This window comes from Lepeophtheirus salmonis, chromosome 7 (assembly GCF_016086655.4).
Source record: "Lepeophtheirus salmonis chromosome 7, UVic_Lsal_1.4, whole genome shotgun sequence".
NCBI lineage: Eukaryota > Metazoa > Arthropoda > Copepoda > Siphonostomatoida > Caligidae > Lepeophtheirus > Lepeophtheirus salmonis.
In genome coordinates, this window is record NC_052137.2 from 11,274,413 (window position 1) to 11,294,794 (window position 20,382).

Sequence of the window (20,382 nt, forward strand, 5' to 3'; positions counted from 1 at the left end):
ATCTAATGATAATCTTTATTATTACTTAATAGAAAAAGATTTTTTAAATCCATTTATCCTGCGTGAGAGTGAATATTCAAGAAATAAACGTGGGCAGTTTTAAAATTATAGATTTTTTACAATCATTTTTCATTAATAAGCATCAGTGCTGCCAAAAAAGATATTGGTGTTAAATCAACTTAAGTAAAATATTGATGTGTTGATTAAATAAACTGTTGAATTACGCTTATGACTACGGTTCAAATAATTTGAGCTAGTTGTTAAGTTAATTTGGTTAACATAAATTAAGGGGGGTAAACTTAAATGACAGTTCTTTTAATAATTATCTTAAAAATAAAATTTTTGACTGACAGGTTTTAGTGAGCAAAAAGTGTAAAAGCGAGTATTCAGGCGATTATAGCTTGTAATTCATAGATTGCTTTTTTTTTTTTAAACTCGAAAATACTTGACCAACAAAATTTATCCTGCGGCACATCATTAAATACACAACTCATCACAAATGAAAAATGAATTGATCAAATCAAATCAAATTGATCACGACTTCCATTGAGCTATTTTACCTCTTTCCAGGCACCTTGATTAATTATTTGAGAAAGGAGATCTTTCCCTAGACCAAGAGGGCATACAGAGAGGACTGGTGGCTGCAACATAACGGTGCCAATTGTCACACCTCCCAAGTCACGCAAATATGTTGGTGAAAAAAGCTCATGGCTTCTTACCAAAAGAGTGTTCACCTCCTCAATCACTTGACAATCCCACATGGACTACGCCGTATTAAGGCGTTTGAAGGCAGTCTCAGTGGTATTCAATTCAGGAGAAAGGACCATTTGAAGACCGTCGTAATTGACGCTTAAGCCAACTTGGATCAAAAATTCTTCCAGAATATAATAGAGTAAAACGTTCAGGGGTAAGCTTGAATGTATAATTGCTAATAACAGTGTACTAATATTGAGTGACAATTGACAGTCTTAATCTAGATTACATGTATTGAAAGTAGAAAATTGAATAAAAATGCCTTTTTAAATTTACTACCTTTTATTCAGTCTAAACCCGAGTGTCTCGTCTAAAACGAACAAACATGTATAATGAATTATATAAGTTATAACCAAATCAAATTCTCTGTACCAAAGTATGTGTTTATATGAATGAAAAAGATCCAAAGCATTAATCAACCTAATGTAAATATCCATCTGTATATCAATTTACAATCTGTTGCCAATGAGCTTCCATGCTTTCCTTTATAGATCAATCAATAAAATTATGAAATTCAAATGCTGATGTTACTCAAATAAAGTTGTTAAAAAAAAAAAAAAAAAAAAAGAAGCCAAATATCATCATGGATGTTTATTGTAGAAGTCATACCTGATTGTGATTTGTGAAGCATCCTAAAAAAGACTTTCTCTGATTCTTGTCAAGAACATGAAGTTCCTTTTCATTGATGCAGTATTGTTCACGAATATCCTCTCGAGAGTATAAAGGAATGCCCTTCTTGTTTTTACTCAAGTCCCCACCTCCTCCTAAACGCTTCTTACCCATTGGGTCCTCACTTACAAAATCTGAATCGTCCTCTGGATCACTTAAGTCAACCTGAAAAGAAAAGTAATTGTAAGTATAGAGTTATATAAAGTAGTGATATACAAAATGTATTTTTCTAAAAGGCCAATTAAAGTACAATAGAAAAAAGGTCATATAAAGTGTTTTACTACATTCATTCTTTCCTTGGAAATACAATTATATAAAAAAAAATTGTAAACATAAATATTTAATGTAGAATACATTATGTTATTGTATATTGTTTCTCAATATTACCACCATACTAAGATTGACATATTATCATCAGCGTTTTAATTATTAAAGTGTATATTTTACATAAATAGCAGAAGGAATGGTTCAAAAAGAGTGAATAGTTGTAAATGTTGAAGAATCAAAGATAAATATTGGATTTTTTATATGTTTTTTAGTGTCAAATGTAGATTATCGAACAAATCCAAACATCTACTGTGACAAATATATTTATTAATGTATGTAGGTATAGAAATGGGTCCATCTACGAAAATTCTTCACAAGGAGGTGCTATTGAAAAGCTTAAAAATCAAATTTTGGATCTTAAATTAAATGCAACTTTGAGTTTTGAGGCCTTAAAAATGTAGAAATCAAGATTTTGAGAAATATTTGATTTTTAAATTATCGTAGATCAAAGCAATGATAGACAAATATAATAAAATATTTAAAATTAAAAAAAAATCAACGAACCTAAACTTTGAAAAATTTAGATTAAAAAAATAAGGTCCAAGTTTACTTTTATTTTCCTTACAAAATTCAAAAACAATAACATATTATTTTAAGGTCACCAACAGGTTTTTAATGATTTATCATACCTGACTATCATTACTTTGGATTACGAGATATCTCTAATTAAAAATTCATTGAAATGCTAATTTCTTCATTTTTAAGACCGTAGAACTTAGAGTTGGATTGAATGTCAGATCCCCAAAATATTATTTCCAAGCTCAATAATACCACATATTAAATTTTAGTTAAATCCGTGTTCTCGTGATTTTTTTAATAATATATTTATATTGTATTTAGATAAAAAAATATTTCAATTGTCAAATTTAAAAATAGAAAAAGACAAATACCAAAACTAGAATATTCACTCCGTAGAGTGCCTCTACCTAAAACCAAATTGAGTTATGTCTCTCAATTTTTTCAAAACTATAGTCAATTATGCATTTTTACGTTTTGTGTTACTTTGATCTATAAGTTTAATGACATCTTACTGTGACTCTAACTAATCTTCGTACCAAGTATGGAGACTCTATAAATGATAGAAAATCATATATTGATGGATGGGGTATGTGTAAATACTATCGATTAAGATAATTGGCTGCAATTTTCCAATTTTATTTTTTTAGAAAATGAACAATTTGACATTGGTTTTCAACTTTTAATGAAGTTAAAAAGGGCAATACTTTAAACATAGTTATTTATTTTTAAAATAGTCATTCGAGTAACTAAATATTTCCTGAACAATTCCCAATAAAAAAGAATGCTGATTTTTAAAACAATTAAGTTTATTTATGTATAACTAACAAACAACTATTAGAATTAGGTATTCCTTTGGGTTGCCCTCTACCATGTCAGAGCCTCCTTTTGTAAAATAATATGATAAAAGCAAGTACATTAATTTTCAAGCTATGTTTATCAACGATGAATAAAAGTTAGCATAAGGCACATTCGTATTAGTGACTTTGTAGTTTTATGAACGAATCCCTTTGTTGATTCCATTATATCCATGACTACATTATGAATATTACATAAAAGTTAAAAAGCATAGAATTTGCATTTTTTTAAACAAGAGTTTGAATATAAACATATGTAATATTTATAATTTATTTATTTATACAAGTGGCTTAAAGCATTTTTTTTTGTTGAGGATATCAAATAATTTATATATATATGTAAAGAACATATCAGCTCTACAATTTAGCTTACAATTCAACTGATAGTGGTGTGGTACATAATACATTTGAACATGTGAATGTAATGTTGGATATGTTATAAGGGTAATATGTCATCCCTGGTAATCCTTGGCCTGTTTATTAACTTTTTTCAGTTGCTAAATTTTAAAAATGTATTAATCCTTTCTTTTCATACTTTAAACTGTATGTGGGTTGATTTGCTGATGGGATAGAAATTTGGCAAAAGATCACAACTCGCTTTTGGAATTAACAAACCAATAATGTATTTTATTTTCATCAGATAACTCTACATATTTATGGTATTCATAGACCTTCTTATACCCTTAGATACTTTAACATGCGAAAACATTAAATGACAACAATCATTTTTTCCTTTTTTTTTTTAGAATCGAGGTTTTGGTTTCAGAAAAAATGCTCGTTGTTTAATTTCTAATACCAATTGATATTATTTGTGATCTTTATTTCACTAACACGCAGCTTTTAAAAGAAAATTGATATTGTGGTTCTATTTGGATCTTACTCGGGACTAATATAAAAGGAAGCAAGGTACTTTCCCCTTAAGCTAATTTGCCTCAGGACATTTTGCCTTAAAATCATTTTTCCTTAAGCATATTTCCCCGAAATATATAAATAAATAAGGATCACACGTTTTTATTCTATATTTTTGGTTGCAATTGATATTCCCATGGAATTGTTTATCAAAATATGTCATTATTATTACAGTAAATAGTTATTTTGTGTTGGAAAAATGATTAAATTACGCCCCTAAATTTCAATACATACATAATATTAAAATCTCAAAAGTAATGAATTCGAAACCATAGACAAAATAGGCAATAAAGTTAATATAATTAAGAAAAGATTCTTATAGAAGAAGTGCTGATCACTTCTCCGTAATTAATAAATTATCAACATACATGATGGGGTATTCATATAGAAAAATACTCATGGATTGACGAACAAGCATAATATGAGGCGAGCGAATAATTCCATCATTATTCCAAAAGAAAACAATTTTTTTATGTGTTTTATAGTAAGAAACATGAAATATTATATTAATGAAAAATTTAAAGGTAACATAAATTTCAACCAAAAATAAACAATAACAACGTACAAATCTCATTTATTGATATATAAAGACGTAATATACTTGTGGCAAAATTACTTTAAGGTGAAACGGTTTAAAGCAAAATTGCTTAAGGGAAAAGTCACGGACACATGTTTCTTTCCAATTAGACAGGGACTGCATAATATGTAGGTATCCCTCGATAATTAATGGAAGGCAATCAAACATACTCGTACACTCATTTTATTTTGCACAAAAAACTACTTTAATAGGGAAGGTAACAGCCTAGGACTGTCTACTTATGATGGAAATGTCAAGTTTAATATAATTATTATTATTATGAGAAGTATTACTAAATATGAATTCTCTGATGATGGGACCTTTTCATTCTTATCTTTCCAGGCCTTTCCTTCTCTCCATACACACACATTTTTATACGTATATATGCTTCAATGTAAAAGCAAAACTTATATATATCTTATGATATATTACAGTTAGTATTAAAATGTACGTATATATCTATCTATTAATGGTCCTGTGCAGGAGGGTTGGAGGAGATAAATCATCAAGAAGATACAATGCTCTATCATTTTATATAAAAATGAGCTCCTTGTTTTTATAATAATATATATATTTCCTATAGTATCACAAATATCAAATCATAGTTGATCATTAAATCGTTTAACGAATTATCAAAGACATTTTTTTTGCAGGTAAAGAAAAAGAAACTCAATATTAATAAAGGAAGTAACTGACAAATAGTTGTATTATTATTACAAGGTTGGGGAGCAAAATGTTGATCCCAGAGATTACTTTAAAAGTGCCTCAATATTTTTTTATCTTCAATAAAAAAAGGTCTTTACAATCTTGGTCACTCAATATGGTAACCTTCAGCATCAATAACAGCCTTTATATGCCACCGGTAGGCCTTGCATGAATTGATGAAAACCGCATCAGACAAGTTGTACTACGCAGCCACTATAGTAGACTTCAGTTAGTCCACGTTGGGTTGTGGAGTTGTATTGTTTTCTATCTCCACAGTGCATCATACAGCGAAGTCAACGGGGTTCAAATTTGGTGAGGAAGGGGGCCACATTTCTTTGCCTCTCGAGTCTCAAGGTCTTTATGAACTCTTTCAGAAGGTGGTGTGGGATCCTCGTGTATGAAGACAGTCCAAAGCCGTCCTTCACGGACTTCCTGATGGTCCTGGCATCTATAGATAAGTCAAAGGCGAGGTGATTCATCGATTTGGTGGTGTCCTCCTATATCTTTTTCTCAAGCTTGGAGAGGAGCTCCAGATTGCTTTTTGGGATCCCCCACTTCCTACTTTTTCCAAGAAATGTTCTCTATCATTTTTAAAAAAAGTTTAAAATAGGATACAAAATTTAAATGAGGTAATTATTTTAATTGTTTAACTGTTTATCATGTAATAAAATACGTTTTATATTTTTGAGTTTTCTTTCTACCATGTTTATAAACTCCTTTATAAAAAGAATGTTTATTAGCGGAGGGTCAAAGAAGGGAATAAAACTCATATGTTGCCGTTTTGAAAAAAACGGTTAACTTCATTTCAAAATGTACCTTGCCAAAAAAATAGCCTTAAAGGTTTGACAATTTTATTTATTTGATTGTCTCAGGAAGAAAATGCATTCGTAGAGTAAAAACCATAATAACAGGAAGTTATTATAAAATGTATTTGGATATGTTGAAACATAACTGTATATAAGCACATAATGTGAAACTCTTTATGGCTAAAATTGATTACATAGGTATAAGTTTTCATTTGTTTTCGCTCTTCCCATTTGTATGCCTCATTTATTGTAACCACATATATGAACAATTCTCAAATGAGGAACACAGATAATATGTACAAAGTATACTCATTTATATTATAAATAAATATGAGCAGATTATGAGGAATAGGAGAATAAAAGGCCTGATAAATTTGACTACTCTTATATTCAAACCTTTTGAGTTGGGGGATAGGATAATTTACTTAAATAATCTTGCAAAATATCTACTTGATCGGAAAGTACTCTAGCATGAAACTCGTTTTTTATCCTTTTTGCTTTATTTAATTGTCATTCCAAAGAAAATTAAGAGTAATTAAATTGTTATGGTAAATATATACACTAACATCTTGAATTACGAGGGAAAATAGTAATATGCAGGAATATTTAAATATGTACATGGTGCGACCTCTATTTAATAGACAACTCATTTTTTTTTATTTAATATGGATTTTATTCTAAACTTATCATTCAATTTTAATAAAAATCAATTCTAAATGAGAGATAAATCTGTAAAATTTATTATCATTAAGTATAGTCATCTTTGCCGTCAATAACCCTCTCGACTCGACCTCGAAAACGGAAGCATATCTTGATGAAAGTTTCACTTGACGGATTCCAGAATTTATCCTGAATCCTGGACATTAGCCCAGATTTTGTGTTGAAGGAGGGTCTGTTGGTGTGTCACTCAACTGATCTCCACATAAAGAAGTCCTGTGAGGTAAATTGATGTCCGGTGACGTTGGAGGGCAAAGACTGGCCCAACAAAGTCAAAACAAAATCTGACAATCAGGGTAGCGTTTTCTTTGCAGTGTGTCATGGATCAGAATCAGAATCATTTCCAGACTTTTCCATTTCCTTGCTAACTCTCCAGACAAAGGACCTGTTCATATTTAAGAAGTGTACAATCTCAACATTTTCTCTTACAGTGCAGATCGGAACAAGGAAACACAGCCTTGTGGAATAAATATTTATTCCATCGATATCTTCTTTTTTAACTGACATTTAATAATTTTGGCTAGCCGCTAACAGAAAGATCAAAGAATGTCCTACCTGCGCATGTGAAGCTGTCGCAGGGCTCAAACTTATTGAAAAAAAAACAACGTTTGCACATTGTATAACCATTTAACAAAACACTTTGGAATACAAACAAGGTTCGTTAAGTTATCATGAATCAAAATGCCTTTACTATAGTTCAATACTAAATTACGAGTATAAAAAGGTCACAAATCAAATAAGTTTGCTGTTTCAAGTATGATATATTTTTTGTCAGTCTTAAAACCATGATATTTCCAACCAATTGCGCCAGGCAAAAAGGTTAACAGTGGATTAATACTCTAATTGCAAACGTTTGTAAGTCCAAAAGGCTTAAAATCAAGTTAATCGTAATATGAGATATTCAATAACTTAGAAACCTGCTACCATAAAAAATATTTCATAATAATGGTTAGCAATGGTGTAGTCAGAATTAAAATTTTAATATTGGTTAGGAAAATCCTGCATAGTTTAGTATTGTGCATACATACAACATATATTACTTACTAACATGCAATTAAAATACAGTAAATTGTTTGTAAGTTGTATTCGCTCTATTATTTATGTATGTGATATTAACTAACACTTTTTTAATATATTAATTTGTCAAAATTAATACTTTATACGTAGAAAAAGAAGGTAAATACACAGTGCACCTCCATCTCATTCCTAATTTTATTATTTGTAACACTATACATTTTGAACATTCAAATACATAAAATGGACTTACTTAACCAATAATAGTTTAAACTTTTTAGGAATAAAAATATTAGGGAACAGTATTTCGATGCTTTTCAGTGCTTTTGTTGAAAATAAAAATTATAACAAAAATGTCTTTCAGCAGGGGTGTCCGCATGATTATATATATATATATTTGTTTATTTTTTTGGCGGGGGGAAGGCTTGTTTTTGGAATTAAATTTTTTAGAAAAGCCCGTAGCTATTGAGAAAAAATTTAAACTTTTTGCAAATAAAATTTTGTGGAAAAAACAGCTGTTTTTAGTTTTTTTCGAAAAAAATTCAAAAATCAATTACTGTTCACTGACAATTTAATTTTTTGGGGATAAAATCAAAATTTCATAGTTGTTCGCAAAAAAATTATATTTTTGAGATACAAATTTCAAATATTCAATTTTTGTTAAGGCGAGAAAAAGCAGTAAAAAATAGTAATGAGACAATTAATTGGAATTGGAGAGTCGGGTTTCTGAAATTGGAATCGGGAAAATAATGTTTAATTTACGATTCCGATTTTAATTTATTACTGCTATTTAACTATTTATTACTTTTCTAAATTATGAAAAAAATAAGACCCCAAATAAATTTAGTAATTTTTGCTTTTTAATAGAAAATTTAATATTTTTTTATTTTTTATCCATTTTTTTCCTTTTGTGAATAGTTGTAGATTTTTTTGTGAACTGTGAACAACTGTAGATTTTTGAATTTTTTTTTCAACCAAATTTAATTTTTTGAGAATAACCATGGGTTTTTGAATTGTTTTTCACAAAAAAGTAATTTTTTGTTAATAGTTGTTAGTTTTTGGAAAAAAAATTGAATTATCAAATTGTATATTTTAATTTTTTTCCGGAATTTTGATATTTAAAATTTTTTTACAAAAAATTTAATTTTTCAAAATCGGCCTCAGGATTTTTTTGGAATCGTCCCATCACTAATAAAAGGGACATCTTGCGGTGGAGAACGATTCACAAAGAATATTCAAGGCAACTGTCACTTATTTTCTTTCAAGCATAAGTCAGCACGATTTTTGTTTGGGTTGTATGGGGGTTTGATTGAGAAAAGCTTTGTTTGGAGTATGGCTACGTCATAGACATTTTTATTAAAAAAGGGAATGACATGTACCAATTTAATACCAATTTAGTGTAAAATCGTTTAAAATGTAGGGATGTACCCAATTACATTTAAATGCACTTAATTCAAGTAAAAGCACTTCATTGAAATTGTAATACAAGTATTGAGCTTGCCTTTTGAAGTATTTAAGTAATTTAAAAATAGTTGTACTGTATTTAAGTGCAAGTACTATGAAGAATATCTTTACTAATACAAATTCCTAACAAAGAAGACAATTTATCGTCCAAAATGAAGAGGACAGATTTAATCTATTTAAGTGAATTCCATCTTATTATACTGTTGGTTTTTTTTATCTTTTAACTAATCAGTAGTATTTGTATTTTTTTTCTAACTGATGCAACTATGTAAAAAATATTTTGAGAGTCGAAGACTTCCTACAATAACTTGACTTAATTAAAAGTACATATAATAATTGAGTAAAATATTTATTTAAAAAAAAAAAAAACATTTCTGAACGAAATAAAATTTGAAAAAAAGTTTCAAAAATACAAGTTTATTCACAAAAAAATTTAATTTTTTTGAAAAAGTTTTGTTTCGGAAATGTTTTCCAAAAAATCCATAGCTATTCAGAGAAAATTACATTTTTGAATTTTCTTTTAGAAATCCACAGCTATTTACAAAAAAATTCAAAAATATACATATTTATTGGGGGTAAGGGGGGACGAGCTTGATTTTATTTCAAAAATCCATAGCTATTTACAAAGAATTAAATGTTTTGGCAAAACAAAAAAAAAATTATATTTAAAATTTTTTGGAGAAAAAGTTCAAAAATCCATAATTCTTCCCAGAAAATTAATTTTTTGGGAAAATTGTTCTTTTATAATGAAACTTTATGGACAAAATTTTTAATCATTATTTTCAAATTTGTAATTTTAATAGTTATTCACAAAAAAATATCCAAAATCTATAGATATTCACAGAGAGTTAAATATTTTTTTGGAAAATCTCAAATACTAAATCGTTTTAGAATTACAAAAACAATAAAATAAAAATAAGCGTAATTTGTTGTAACAATATTAGAACATTATCAGAACTCTTCCCGTTTTTAGTCGTCTGGCTTGGGTTTTTGTCTTTATCGAAAACAAACTGTAACATATGGCGTTTTTTCTGTGTTGCTATCCATCTTTGATGTGAGCTCGAATAATATTGAGCCAAACAATAACAGTTTTTTGATTTATTTTTTTCAAAAATCCATGGGTATTCAGAAAAAATTAAATTTTTTTGGAAAAAAATTAAAATATTAATTTCTTTTGAAAACAAATTTTGTTAAAAGTAAAAATTCATTTTTTTAGGGGTGGGGCAACAGCCTCTACAGCCCACCCCCTTCAAACACCCCTGTACAAGTGACAATGTACTGGGACCTATTCCTGCTTAGGTATCACCTCATATATTAACAATATACCGAACAACTATATTTGAAGTATCAAATATATTTACATAATTTATAATTCATAGTTATAAAAAAGTTGAGAGTGAATCATTCAAGAAAAAAAAATTATGTAATATTCATTAAGTATTCAATTATATATTAGAACTATAGGTAGTGGGTATGAAAATTTTAATATTTTCTTTACACAATATTATATTCTTTTTCGTTTTATCTACTTTATTCTTCTTTAACTTTTATCTAAATTATACAATATAAAATCTTCTTTTTACATTACCTTATTCCTATTTCAAAAATCCATGAATCGTAAATTTAATAAATTCAACAAATTCCTTACACAAAATCTAAAATATGACCTTCTAAGGGAGTTCTCGTACTTCTAAACTCATATAACATTCCCACTAATATGGTTTTCCTTTATTGTATCTATATTTCTCTCATACATCACTCCTTCAGTACCCTTATATGTATTAGGTTGGGGAAAAATTAATTTCGTATTTCCTACTCTTTGTTTTTAACGAAGTATATCTTGTTCACGATTGGACACATTGGATCATAGAATAAGGCGTTGTAAAGGCGTTAGTGTATACTACAAACACTTTTTTACAGTATTGCCCTCCGCCCGGATAGTCGTGAATTATTGTGGCTCGAGTTTAGAGGTCTCTAAGGAAGAAATTCGCCATATTTTGAAATGGATTACCTAGGTCAATGTCAAGTGACAGAGATTATGGTCATACCAGGATTGACTGCCAGGAAGATGATGCTGTGTGTTTGTTGGGGTTGACATGGAACAAATTCTATGAGCTGCTTCTCTATGTCCTAATGTTCAAATTTGCTCTCTATTTTGAACAGTTTAATCGTTTGAAGTTAGCGATCGAATAGAAGTGGCAAGCATTGGTAAATAGGAGAGGAATTGTGTCTCGTCAAGACAACGCTAGGCTGCACATATCTTTGATGATGCACCAGAAGCAATGAGGGTTCCAACGGGCCGTTTTTATGCGTCTACTCTACAGTCTGCACCTGACACCAATAGGTGCCCACCACCTGTTCCTGTCTAAGACCAATGCACTCGGGAGTACAAATATAGCCTCAATAGAGGTATTTGAAAATTGGCTATCCGAGTTTTTGTCATTAAGGACAAGGGATTCTACGAGAAGGGCATTACGAATTTAAATTCTCGTTGGCAAAAAGTTATCGAACAGAACAGGGGCAAACTTGGATTAACTATGATGATGGTTACACTTCTTATTAACCATTGAAAAAAAAAAATACAAAGTTACTTTTTCTCCCAAGCCAATATTTCAATTTAAAATGTTTTGAGGTCTCTTTTTAACTTTATATACACATTGACATTGTATCTCCTCTGGAGTTTTTCTGCAAATATTCCTAAAGAATAAAGTATTTACTATGGTTATTTAAGCAAACAAATGCATAGAAAAGTACAGTTTTTTACAATTTATGACAAGCAATATTTCCTCAAAATAAAACCTACTCGCCCATTGTTTGTAAATATTAATATAATTAGTTAAAATTTTACATAATCATATATTCATAGACAATAAAAATTGCCGTTTTTTTACGTATCCGGGAATTTTGTCTTTATGCTTTTTTTTCGAGAGGAGATTTTATCCACCTTTTTTTGTCCTTATATTGTATGTCAAATCATCCGTTAATTTGTACATTTCAATAAAATAATTTTAAAAGAGGTAACTTATTAAGTTCTAATATTTATTGATGTTTTGATTAAGAACCTGTATTTACATTTTCTATAATTCATGGTTTTTCGAGAATGTTCAATTTGAATATTTTCACTCTTTTTGTATTTTTGGTTCGACTTTTTTGTAAAAAAAAAAAAATTAGAAGCCCATATAAAAATTAGTTAATTCTTTTTAAAATTTTATTCTGATTTTAAATGTATGCCTTTATTTTATATCTTGAGAAAATCAAACTAAATGTAAAAAAACAACAGCACTCTATCTTATGTGTTTTGTTTGAAAAGCTATATCGCCTTGCTTTTTAAATTGTTTTTAGGTAAAAATAGTTCATTTGAAGATTACATAGATAAGGTAGTATTTGCAAAATAGTAATTGGTTCTAAATTGTATCATTCAGAAGCAATATTTTTATATTTCCCATTTTATTCATAAATCAAAACATTGATATAATAATATCTAAAAACTTCGTTGTTTACTAATTTATACTTGCATTATATAATTTCTTTTTTTATACAAATAATTAATTATCAGAAAATGTTAATAATTGTCACAATTAACCTCGAGAAATTTATGCTTTAAAAAAATTAAAATCAAATCAATATAACTACTGAGTTAGACTTCTTAGAACCAAAATTTATTTTCTAAGTGATATTTTATTTGTTTAAAACCTCGAATGTACTCCATCAACGTAAACATAATTAAAAAACAGAGGTTTTATACATTTTAAAAACAAAATCGTTAAAATATGGTGGGTACATAACTTTTAAATTATATTTTATCAGGATATTTGATATAAAATATAAGCCTATTTCAACCAAAAATTTTGAGAAAAAATGCAATAATTTTAATTTTGGATTTATGATTTTTTCCTTTCTCCTGAGGTGGCTTAAACCTAAAGTGAAAATAATAAAAACCCAAATCGAAAAAATCAAATACCAAATTTGATACGACCAAAACTAATTACAGATTTGTAATTATGGTCTCAATTATTTCTACAATTGAATATTAAACTTAAAAGATTTTTTTTTTCCGTTCCATTACGTATTTGGGTTATTATTTATTAACTTGTTTACAAATTTGTGCAAGAAATGAAGATCATGAAGAGAGAAAGAATATCGTTTATACTCTCGCTGTTCCACTTTAAGATTGCTGCAACTGTACAGAGCTTTACAGTTTTCCTCTCATTTTCTTGTGCTCTACTACGACTTAACCTTATTGTACAACCCCGAATCCCCTCAGTTATTTGCCTCAACATATCTAACTACTTCTTCTTCTGACACATCCGTTATCATAACGAAGAAATAAATCTTTCCTGATATTATGGTTCTTTGTCCATCTATGAGTCTTTTCCAATATGAATAATTTATTATATCTGAAGATATTTGATAACAGAGAAGTGATTAGAACCTCGGCCATTTGAATCACTGTTGTGTTTTTTCCTTTTTCTTTTATCTGATATTAACTAATAAATATTATTTATTTTGTCTCTGGTTTGAACTCATAACATAAATGAAATTTCGATAGTATTATATAAATAGATTTTTTGTAATACCATCAGGATTTGTAGTAAATATTTCTTAAAACTAATGTACGCATAGTATTACGACAAAGCTCTCATTAATAAATCTATTTATATATATTTAAATCAAACAAATAGCAAATATAAAAATGGATGCATGTGAGAGTCTTTGAATAAAAAATATTTTGTGTAAAACATATAAACAATCTAAAATTATTAGAAACATATTAATAAATCGATTTTGGATGAAGTAATATGATTATTATTGTCTAAATTCCTGACATTTAGGAAATTATATGTAAATTCAGGAAAGTATTTAATGTCAATATATGATCATTTTTTGTGGTTGAAGGACCCATTTCACCGAGAGCTATCATAAAAGTTGGTGGAAAGAGCCTATTGAGTGTAAAGAGACAACCTTTCACAACAACAATAAAAGAAATCCATCTCCTCCGTTGCAATACTCTTTTCAGTGAGTCCTTTGAGTTCTTTTGAACTCAGTTTTGACACTTTTGGCCCCTCTACAACCCTGAGGGGAACCTCTTCGACTATACCTTTCGGGTGAATGTCGAGGGGAAGAACTGCAGTGCCCTTTATCCAAAAACAGAGGTCCTCAAAGCCACCGTCAGTGATGAGAGAGGACTACATCCGCAGGAGGTATCTGGCCTTCCACCGCCACCTGGAAGCTACCATTGCCGCTAAGAGCAGCTACATTAATTATTGAGAAACCTTAGACGACAGATATCCATTCATAGTAATAATTTTGTTGAAATTCTATTTTAATTAATGAATTATAATTTGTTGAATTCTAAAATGCAAAGTGTTCATATTTTAATGGACCCCTCTGTTGATGTTTTTGTTTCTTTAATTATTCTGTTAAATAATAGAATAAATTATATAATTAATTTAAAATATAATATGTTTGTATTATATTGCATTATAATCAAAACGTGACTATTTTCAAGATATGCCCCGTTTCAAGGACTGATAGTACCGGTCCAAAAACTGGACTGGAATGTATTGAATAAAGAGGGATCAGCACAACACTATTTGTGGGGTTTATTGAAGTACCATTTGATTCTTATATTTTAAGCGTATTTAGTTACAAAATCTATTTTTAATGATGAAAATGAAATCAATTTTCTGAAAAGCCTGTAATTATAATTGTATTTACTGTAAAAAATTATTTCGTTTATAAAAAATAAAATAAATAAAAGGATGGGAATTATAAGTGTTTAACGATTATCCGCTAACTATACAACAACACCAAAATATCACCAAGAAATAGAATAATTAAATTTCCCTCTAACGGATGACTTTACTATTATTGTAGTTTGTTATTGGTCAACTACTTATAGAAAATATCACTTTCATTTTGTCTTAATTGTATCATGAAAAAAGGGAGGATCTGATAATTATTGAAACAAACATTCAATTTATAGATCCGTCCAACTGTATTAAGTTAGTAACATTTTCCATACCATAAGCCTCCATTCATAATTGTAAACTTTAATATTTGAATTTTCATTACACAACCAAACGATAGCTGAAACAAAAATAAACAAGCTTTGTTTTATGTCATGCATCTATGTGTGAAAATTTCGGAGCAACAAAAAAACAAAACGCCTGTGTTATCTCCTTCGTGTGGGGGTTAGTGCCGAGAAGGCTGAAGAGACCTTTGACATCTTCATCTGGACTTTCTACAATTTCAAGAACAAAGGCTTAAAATAACTAAAACTTATGTAGCAAAAATATGTCGTACTTCTGGCTTTCCTCTATGTGGTCTTCCTCCCGCCCTGACCTCAACCCCCTTGGCTTTGTAGCTTAGGGTGTCTTGGAGAATATTTGTCTACCGCACCTCTTTGGAAAATTTTGATTCGCTGCCATCATGACAGTATAGTACGCCATGACCACGGTTGGCGAGTTGAGGCTGTTATTTCTCGGGAAGGAGAACATGGAACTAGGATAATTGGCCTAAAACGTTTTTGCCGAATGCCACTTTGCCGAACAGATATTGCACCGAATGACAATTTACCGAACGGACATTTGGGTAAAGGACATTAATTTAAATAATATTTAATTTATTGATATATATGATTGCATATTTTAATTCAATTTAAAATGATATTATGATAAATAGGTCTGGTTCATATGCTGCATATGTCATATTGATAAATTATTGAGTGTTCTTTTCTAGAAAAATATTTTATACTAATTAATTATCATTTAATAAACAGAACGCAGTAGTAGGTGGCAACACCATGATCCTTTGCATTGGTCATAAACTAGATATAAGTATCTCTCCCTTCTTGAGTATACCTGTACGCATAATTTAATATACTTGTCATCTTTTGTATACGAGTATATGTCTCTATGAAAAAACTCATACCGAATACATCACACTTTATTAAGATGCAAATATTATGTTTGATGTCTTATGAGACCGATAGCACGGTTGTCCATGTTTATATTTCTTACTGTTTAGTAATTGCTTATTTAACATAGACTATAATCTTTCTTAGAAAATGGGAAGAAAAAATACAGTGCGCATTTCTTAGTACTAAATTAAAAATATGCATATAGTAATGTATATAATTTATAAATTTGCATTATTTCTATGTATACATATACAAAGAAATACATTTATATCTGCTATTTATTTGAACGCTATATTAGATCCAAACATTTATTTATCTTCCATGCCCTTCCTCCTCTTTATGGCCTTTCTTAAAATAAAAATGTTATTGTTACTAAATTAGATATCTTAAATCTTAATATCGTTAAATCTAATATATTAAACTCCCTTATTTACTTCTATATATACATATATGCTTGAATTTTAAGAGAAATAAGAGTGGTTGTGGTTGAAGATAATATTAATAGTACTTGTGTAACTAGAAAATATGTTACTATTTCTTTTTATTACTATTAGAAGACCCGGGGATGTATTGTCGCTTGTAAAGAATACACATGACACCCTTGATAAATATCCTGGATTACAATGTAGTAATTTTCAGAAAAGTTTTGAATGTCAACAAAATTCACCTTTGGTATATTAAAAAAAAATCATCTTTTTTTTCAAGAAAAATAAAGAATAGACTATTATGAAAAATATGACCATTTTCAATTATGAGCCTAAAGGAAGATGCTTCCATTGAAACCCCACTCTATTTTTTTGCATAGTCATAGCGTAGATTTTTAATAAAAATTAGCAAAATTAAACTTTAATAATGGCTAGGGCGACCTATTATATATTTCAAAATAATGTTTGTATGGTATTTATTGAAGAAATATATACATTTTTTTTCATAAAAGTTCAATTAAAACACTTGCTTTTGTGAGTAGTTTACAGTAAACATTTTTGAATATCTCTTCGACCAAGATGAAAAGGCAGATCAGGCGGAAAACATATTGTACTGTTTATGTACCCAATACAGTATAGAACGTAACTGCAAAGCGGTGGTTACAATGATTCTGTTCTGGTAATATTGACGTCAAAGAGAGGCACACTCTGGTAGACCAATCATCGAAAATGTCAATAAAATAAAGGAAATCTTCGAGTTGAACTGTAATGTGGGTACTTATTCCATTGCCAAGGAACTGAAGATTAACCAAACAACGTTTTGAACTATTTGCATAAGGCTGGTTTAAGGAAGCTGGATGTATTGGTGCCGTACTAGTTGTTGTGAAATAGCCTTTTGGATTGAATTGATTTTTGCAACTCTCTGCTGAAGCGTAATTAAATTGATCCATTTTTAAAGCATATGGTGACTGGCAATGAAAAATCGGTCACATGCAAGAACAATTGCCGAAAAAAAATTGTGGTAAAAGCAAGATGAAGCGACTCAAGCAATCGCCGAGCCAAGATTTATGGCGATGAAGGTTATACATTGTATTTGAGGTGAGTGCATCCAATTGTGAGCTATTTTCGGAATTTATATCCTCCGAGTAATTTTTCTCATATTCATTGATCTTCTTATGAAATTAAACTTCAGCTCATATTCTTAAATCCATTTAGTTATACTTGGGTAGCTAATATTTTGTAATACATTGGTAGTTCGATTATAAGAGAAGCAAAAGGTAGGTATTTGATATAAGCTATTTCGGGAAAATTGATACATGTTTAGCAAACAATGAAAATAAAATATTTCTCATTTTGGCAGTTGTATTTTTTTATATTACATAGGTTCATTTTAGTACATATGTTAAGCCATTTCTCTGTTACCTGTCCAAGTTAAAAGAGTCTTCAAAATCTGAAATATATTATGTATAGGCGGTGACATTACAAGCCAATCCCCAATCATTATTACTGATTGGTAATATTCCGTCAAGCACTCAGTGGTCATGTGTATTAAGTGTATTAATCCCAAAATAGATATCTAAAATGAACTTTCAGAATGTTCCTTCTCTCTCCGTATCTTCGACTCTCAACTTATTCGTAATAAGGCCAAGCTTGCTTCTTAAAATGTCTCACACAGGTGTTCCACTGTCCCCAATGTCGGATGCTCTACGCACTTTCTTTTTATATTTTGGATTGTGACAAATATTCAAAAATCTTTAAAAAATTAAAAGAATAAGTTTCATTAGTCTGGCCCCCTAGATGATTTATTCATCTCATTTTGGCCTACATCCAAATACTGTTGAGAACCCCTGTTCTAATATACACCTCAATTAAATTATAGGTCCCCTGTTTCCAACTTTTAACTAATGTTTCAATAATAATAAACCTTTAAGTAACTTATTTTGATGTTTCAGCGAATGTATTTAGGCATAAATACTATATTTATTTAAATATAGTATTCGAATAATTTGAATTTACATATATAAAACAAACAGAAAAGAAGAAACTTCTAAAAATCCACCGCTCTATTTTTTTTTGAAAAAAAAAAAAAAATACAAACAAACTGAAATACAATATACATATTTTTTATTAATATGAAAGATTAAGTTTCTCTGTTTATAATAATAAATTCATTCAGGAGCATTATTTCTTTTTTCGTTTCCTTTTCTAAGAACTTAAATCGAAGGAAATGAAGAAAACATGTCACTTTTTTTTGTGGGATAACAAGGTATCTAATTCCTTGTTTTGAGTTCTATTTACAATGTAGGTACAGCATACATTTGTTTGTAATCTGCATATACCGATTACTTAAAACAATGTTTATCTATGAAACGACAAAGAAAAAAAGATTATAAAAATTAAAATATTCGTTCCAATTACCCATATGGATACGTAGAAATGGCAAAGTAAACAATATCATATTATACTTAAGTCATGGAAAAGTTTGTTTAAGTTAATTCAAATAATACTTATATATTTTTAAGACTTTAATACTTACATCAATCATAAAAGCAAATAGTAATTCTCTTCACTGTCAAAAAAATATATCCCCCAAAAAAAAAAAAATAGACAACTTTCATAATTAGGTATTTTTATATATTATGTGGACAGTTTATCAATTCGTATGTCATTTTATAGAAAATCAATAGATTATACAGAGTGGGACTTAAAACTGGGATTTGCATTATTATATTTCGAAAAAAGTGATTTTTATGGAATCAAGAAAAAACAACTCAAAACCAATCTGGGATAATATCTTTGGATACTATATTTAACTATATTTTTCATAGCCGCAGAAGGGCCACATGGAGGGAGGTCAGAAGTCAGGCATATTGTTATTTTGAGTAATGTAAGACAATTAGATAAAAAATAAAATGCTTATACATTTTCCATACTTATGGGCTTCTTCATAGTTTGTAAGCAGTCCGGATGGATATATCAAAGGTCTCTGCAGCCTTCTTGGCTCTACCACCAGCGCAGAAGAGATTGCAGGCGAGTTACTCTTTGTTGTTGCTTTACATTTAAAGACATGGGATACTTGCTTATTTTTGTTTCAGCTGTCATTTGGCTGTGTAAATAAACCTTGTAGTTCAAAATAACGGGGATAGAATCGTAAATACTATAAATTTTGGGTTTCCACACTGTACTTTTATGTTTTCGTCTAAAAATATTTCAAAATAATCATTTTGACAAAAATATTTTGTTTTAAAACAACAATTAATCATAATTGCGTTACTAAATATTAAATGGAGAAAATGTAATCAAAGCTTTTGAGTGGCTTTAGCAATATGGAAACCTGTTTCATTGCTATTTCAGAGGTTTTTTCAAATAGTTTATGAATTGTTGATTCTAAATGATATTAAAAAATAATTAGGGGCACATTTTTATTTTGCTAGCTACAAGGCCCATTCATTGTAAAGGGTTGGCTCTTTTTGTAATACTTTTACGTTGTTTTTGTATTGAGACTGATGTATTTTTCATTACGTTACATTGATAGAAAATGTTTCTTTTTATTTGATAAAAATATAATTTATACTCTTTTTATAGTTGTTGAATTTTGTTCCCCTTTTTAATTCTACAAGAGTTTTTAGACAACCAGTAAATTGATTTTTTCGTACATACTTTGACAGCTTTTTTTAACGCTTATCCAAACCATTTCAATTCCTTTTGCATGGTTTAGTCA

General features: G+C 29.1%; 1 protein-coding gene and 1 long non-coding RNA gene across 5 annotated transcripts in view; both read right to left on the reverse strand.

Moving 5' to 3' along the window:
- The window catches only part of LOC121122169 (uncharacterized), a 312,765-nt gene that overhangs the window by 38,898 nt on the left and 253,485 nt on the right, over nt 1-20,382 (reverse strand). For all 4 annotated transcript variants that reach the window (XM_071890167.1, XM_071890166.1, XM_040717177.2 and 1 more), the window contains one exon: nt 1,363-1,587. In XM_071890167.1, the coding sequence (XP_071746268.1) occupies nt 1,363-1,587 (225 nt within the window). The remainder of the gene's footprint in view (nt 1-1,362; nt 1,588-20,382) is intronic.
- On the reverse strand, nt 14,488-20,115 carry LOC139906074 (uncharacterized). Its single transcript, XR_011781302.1, has 3 exons — nt 19,595-20,115; nt 18,084-18,413; nt 14,488-17,956 (listed from the first exon to the last, which is right to left on the reverse strand). It is a non-coding gene; the product is annotated as an uncharacterized lncRNA (long non-coding RNA).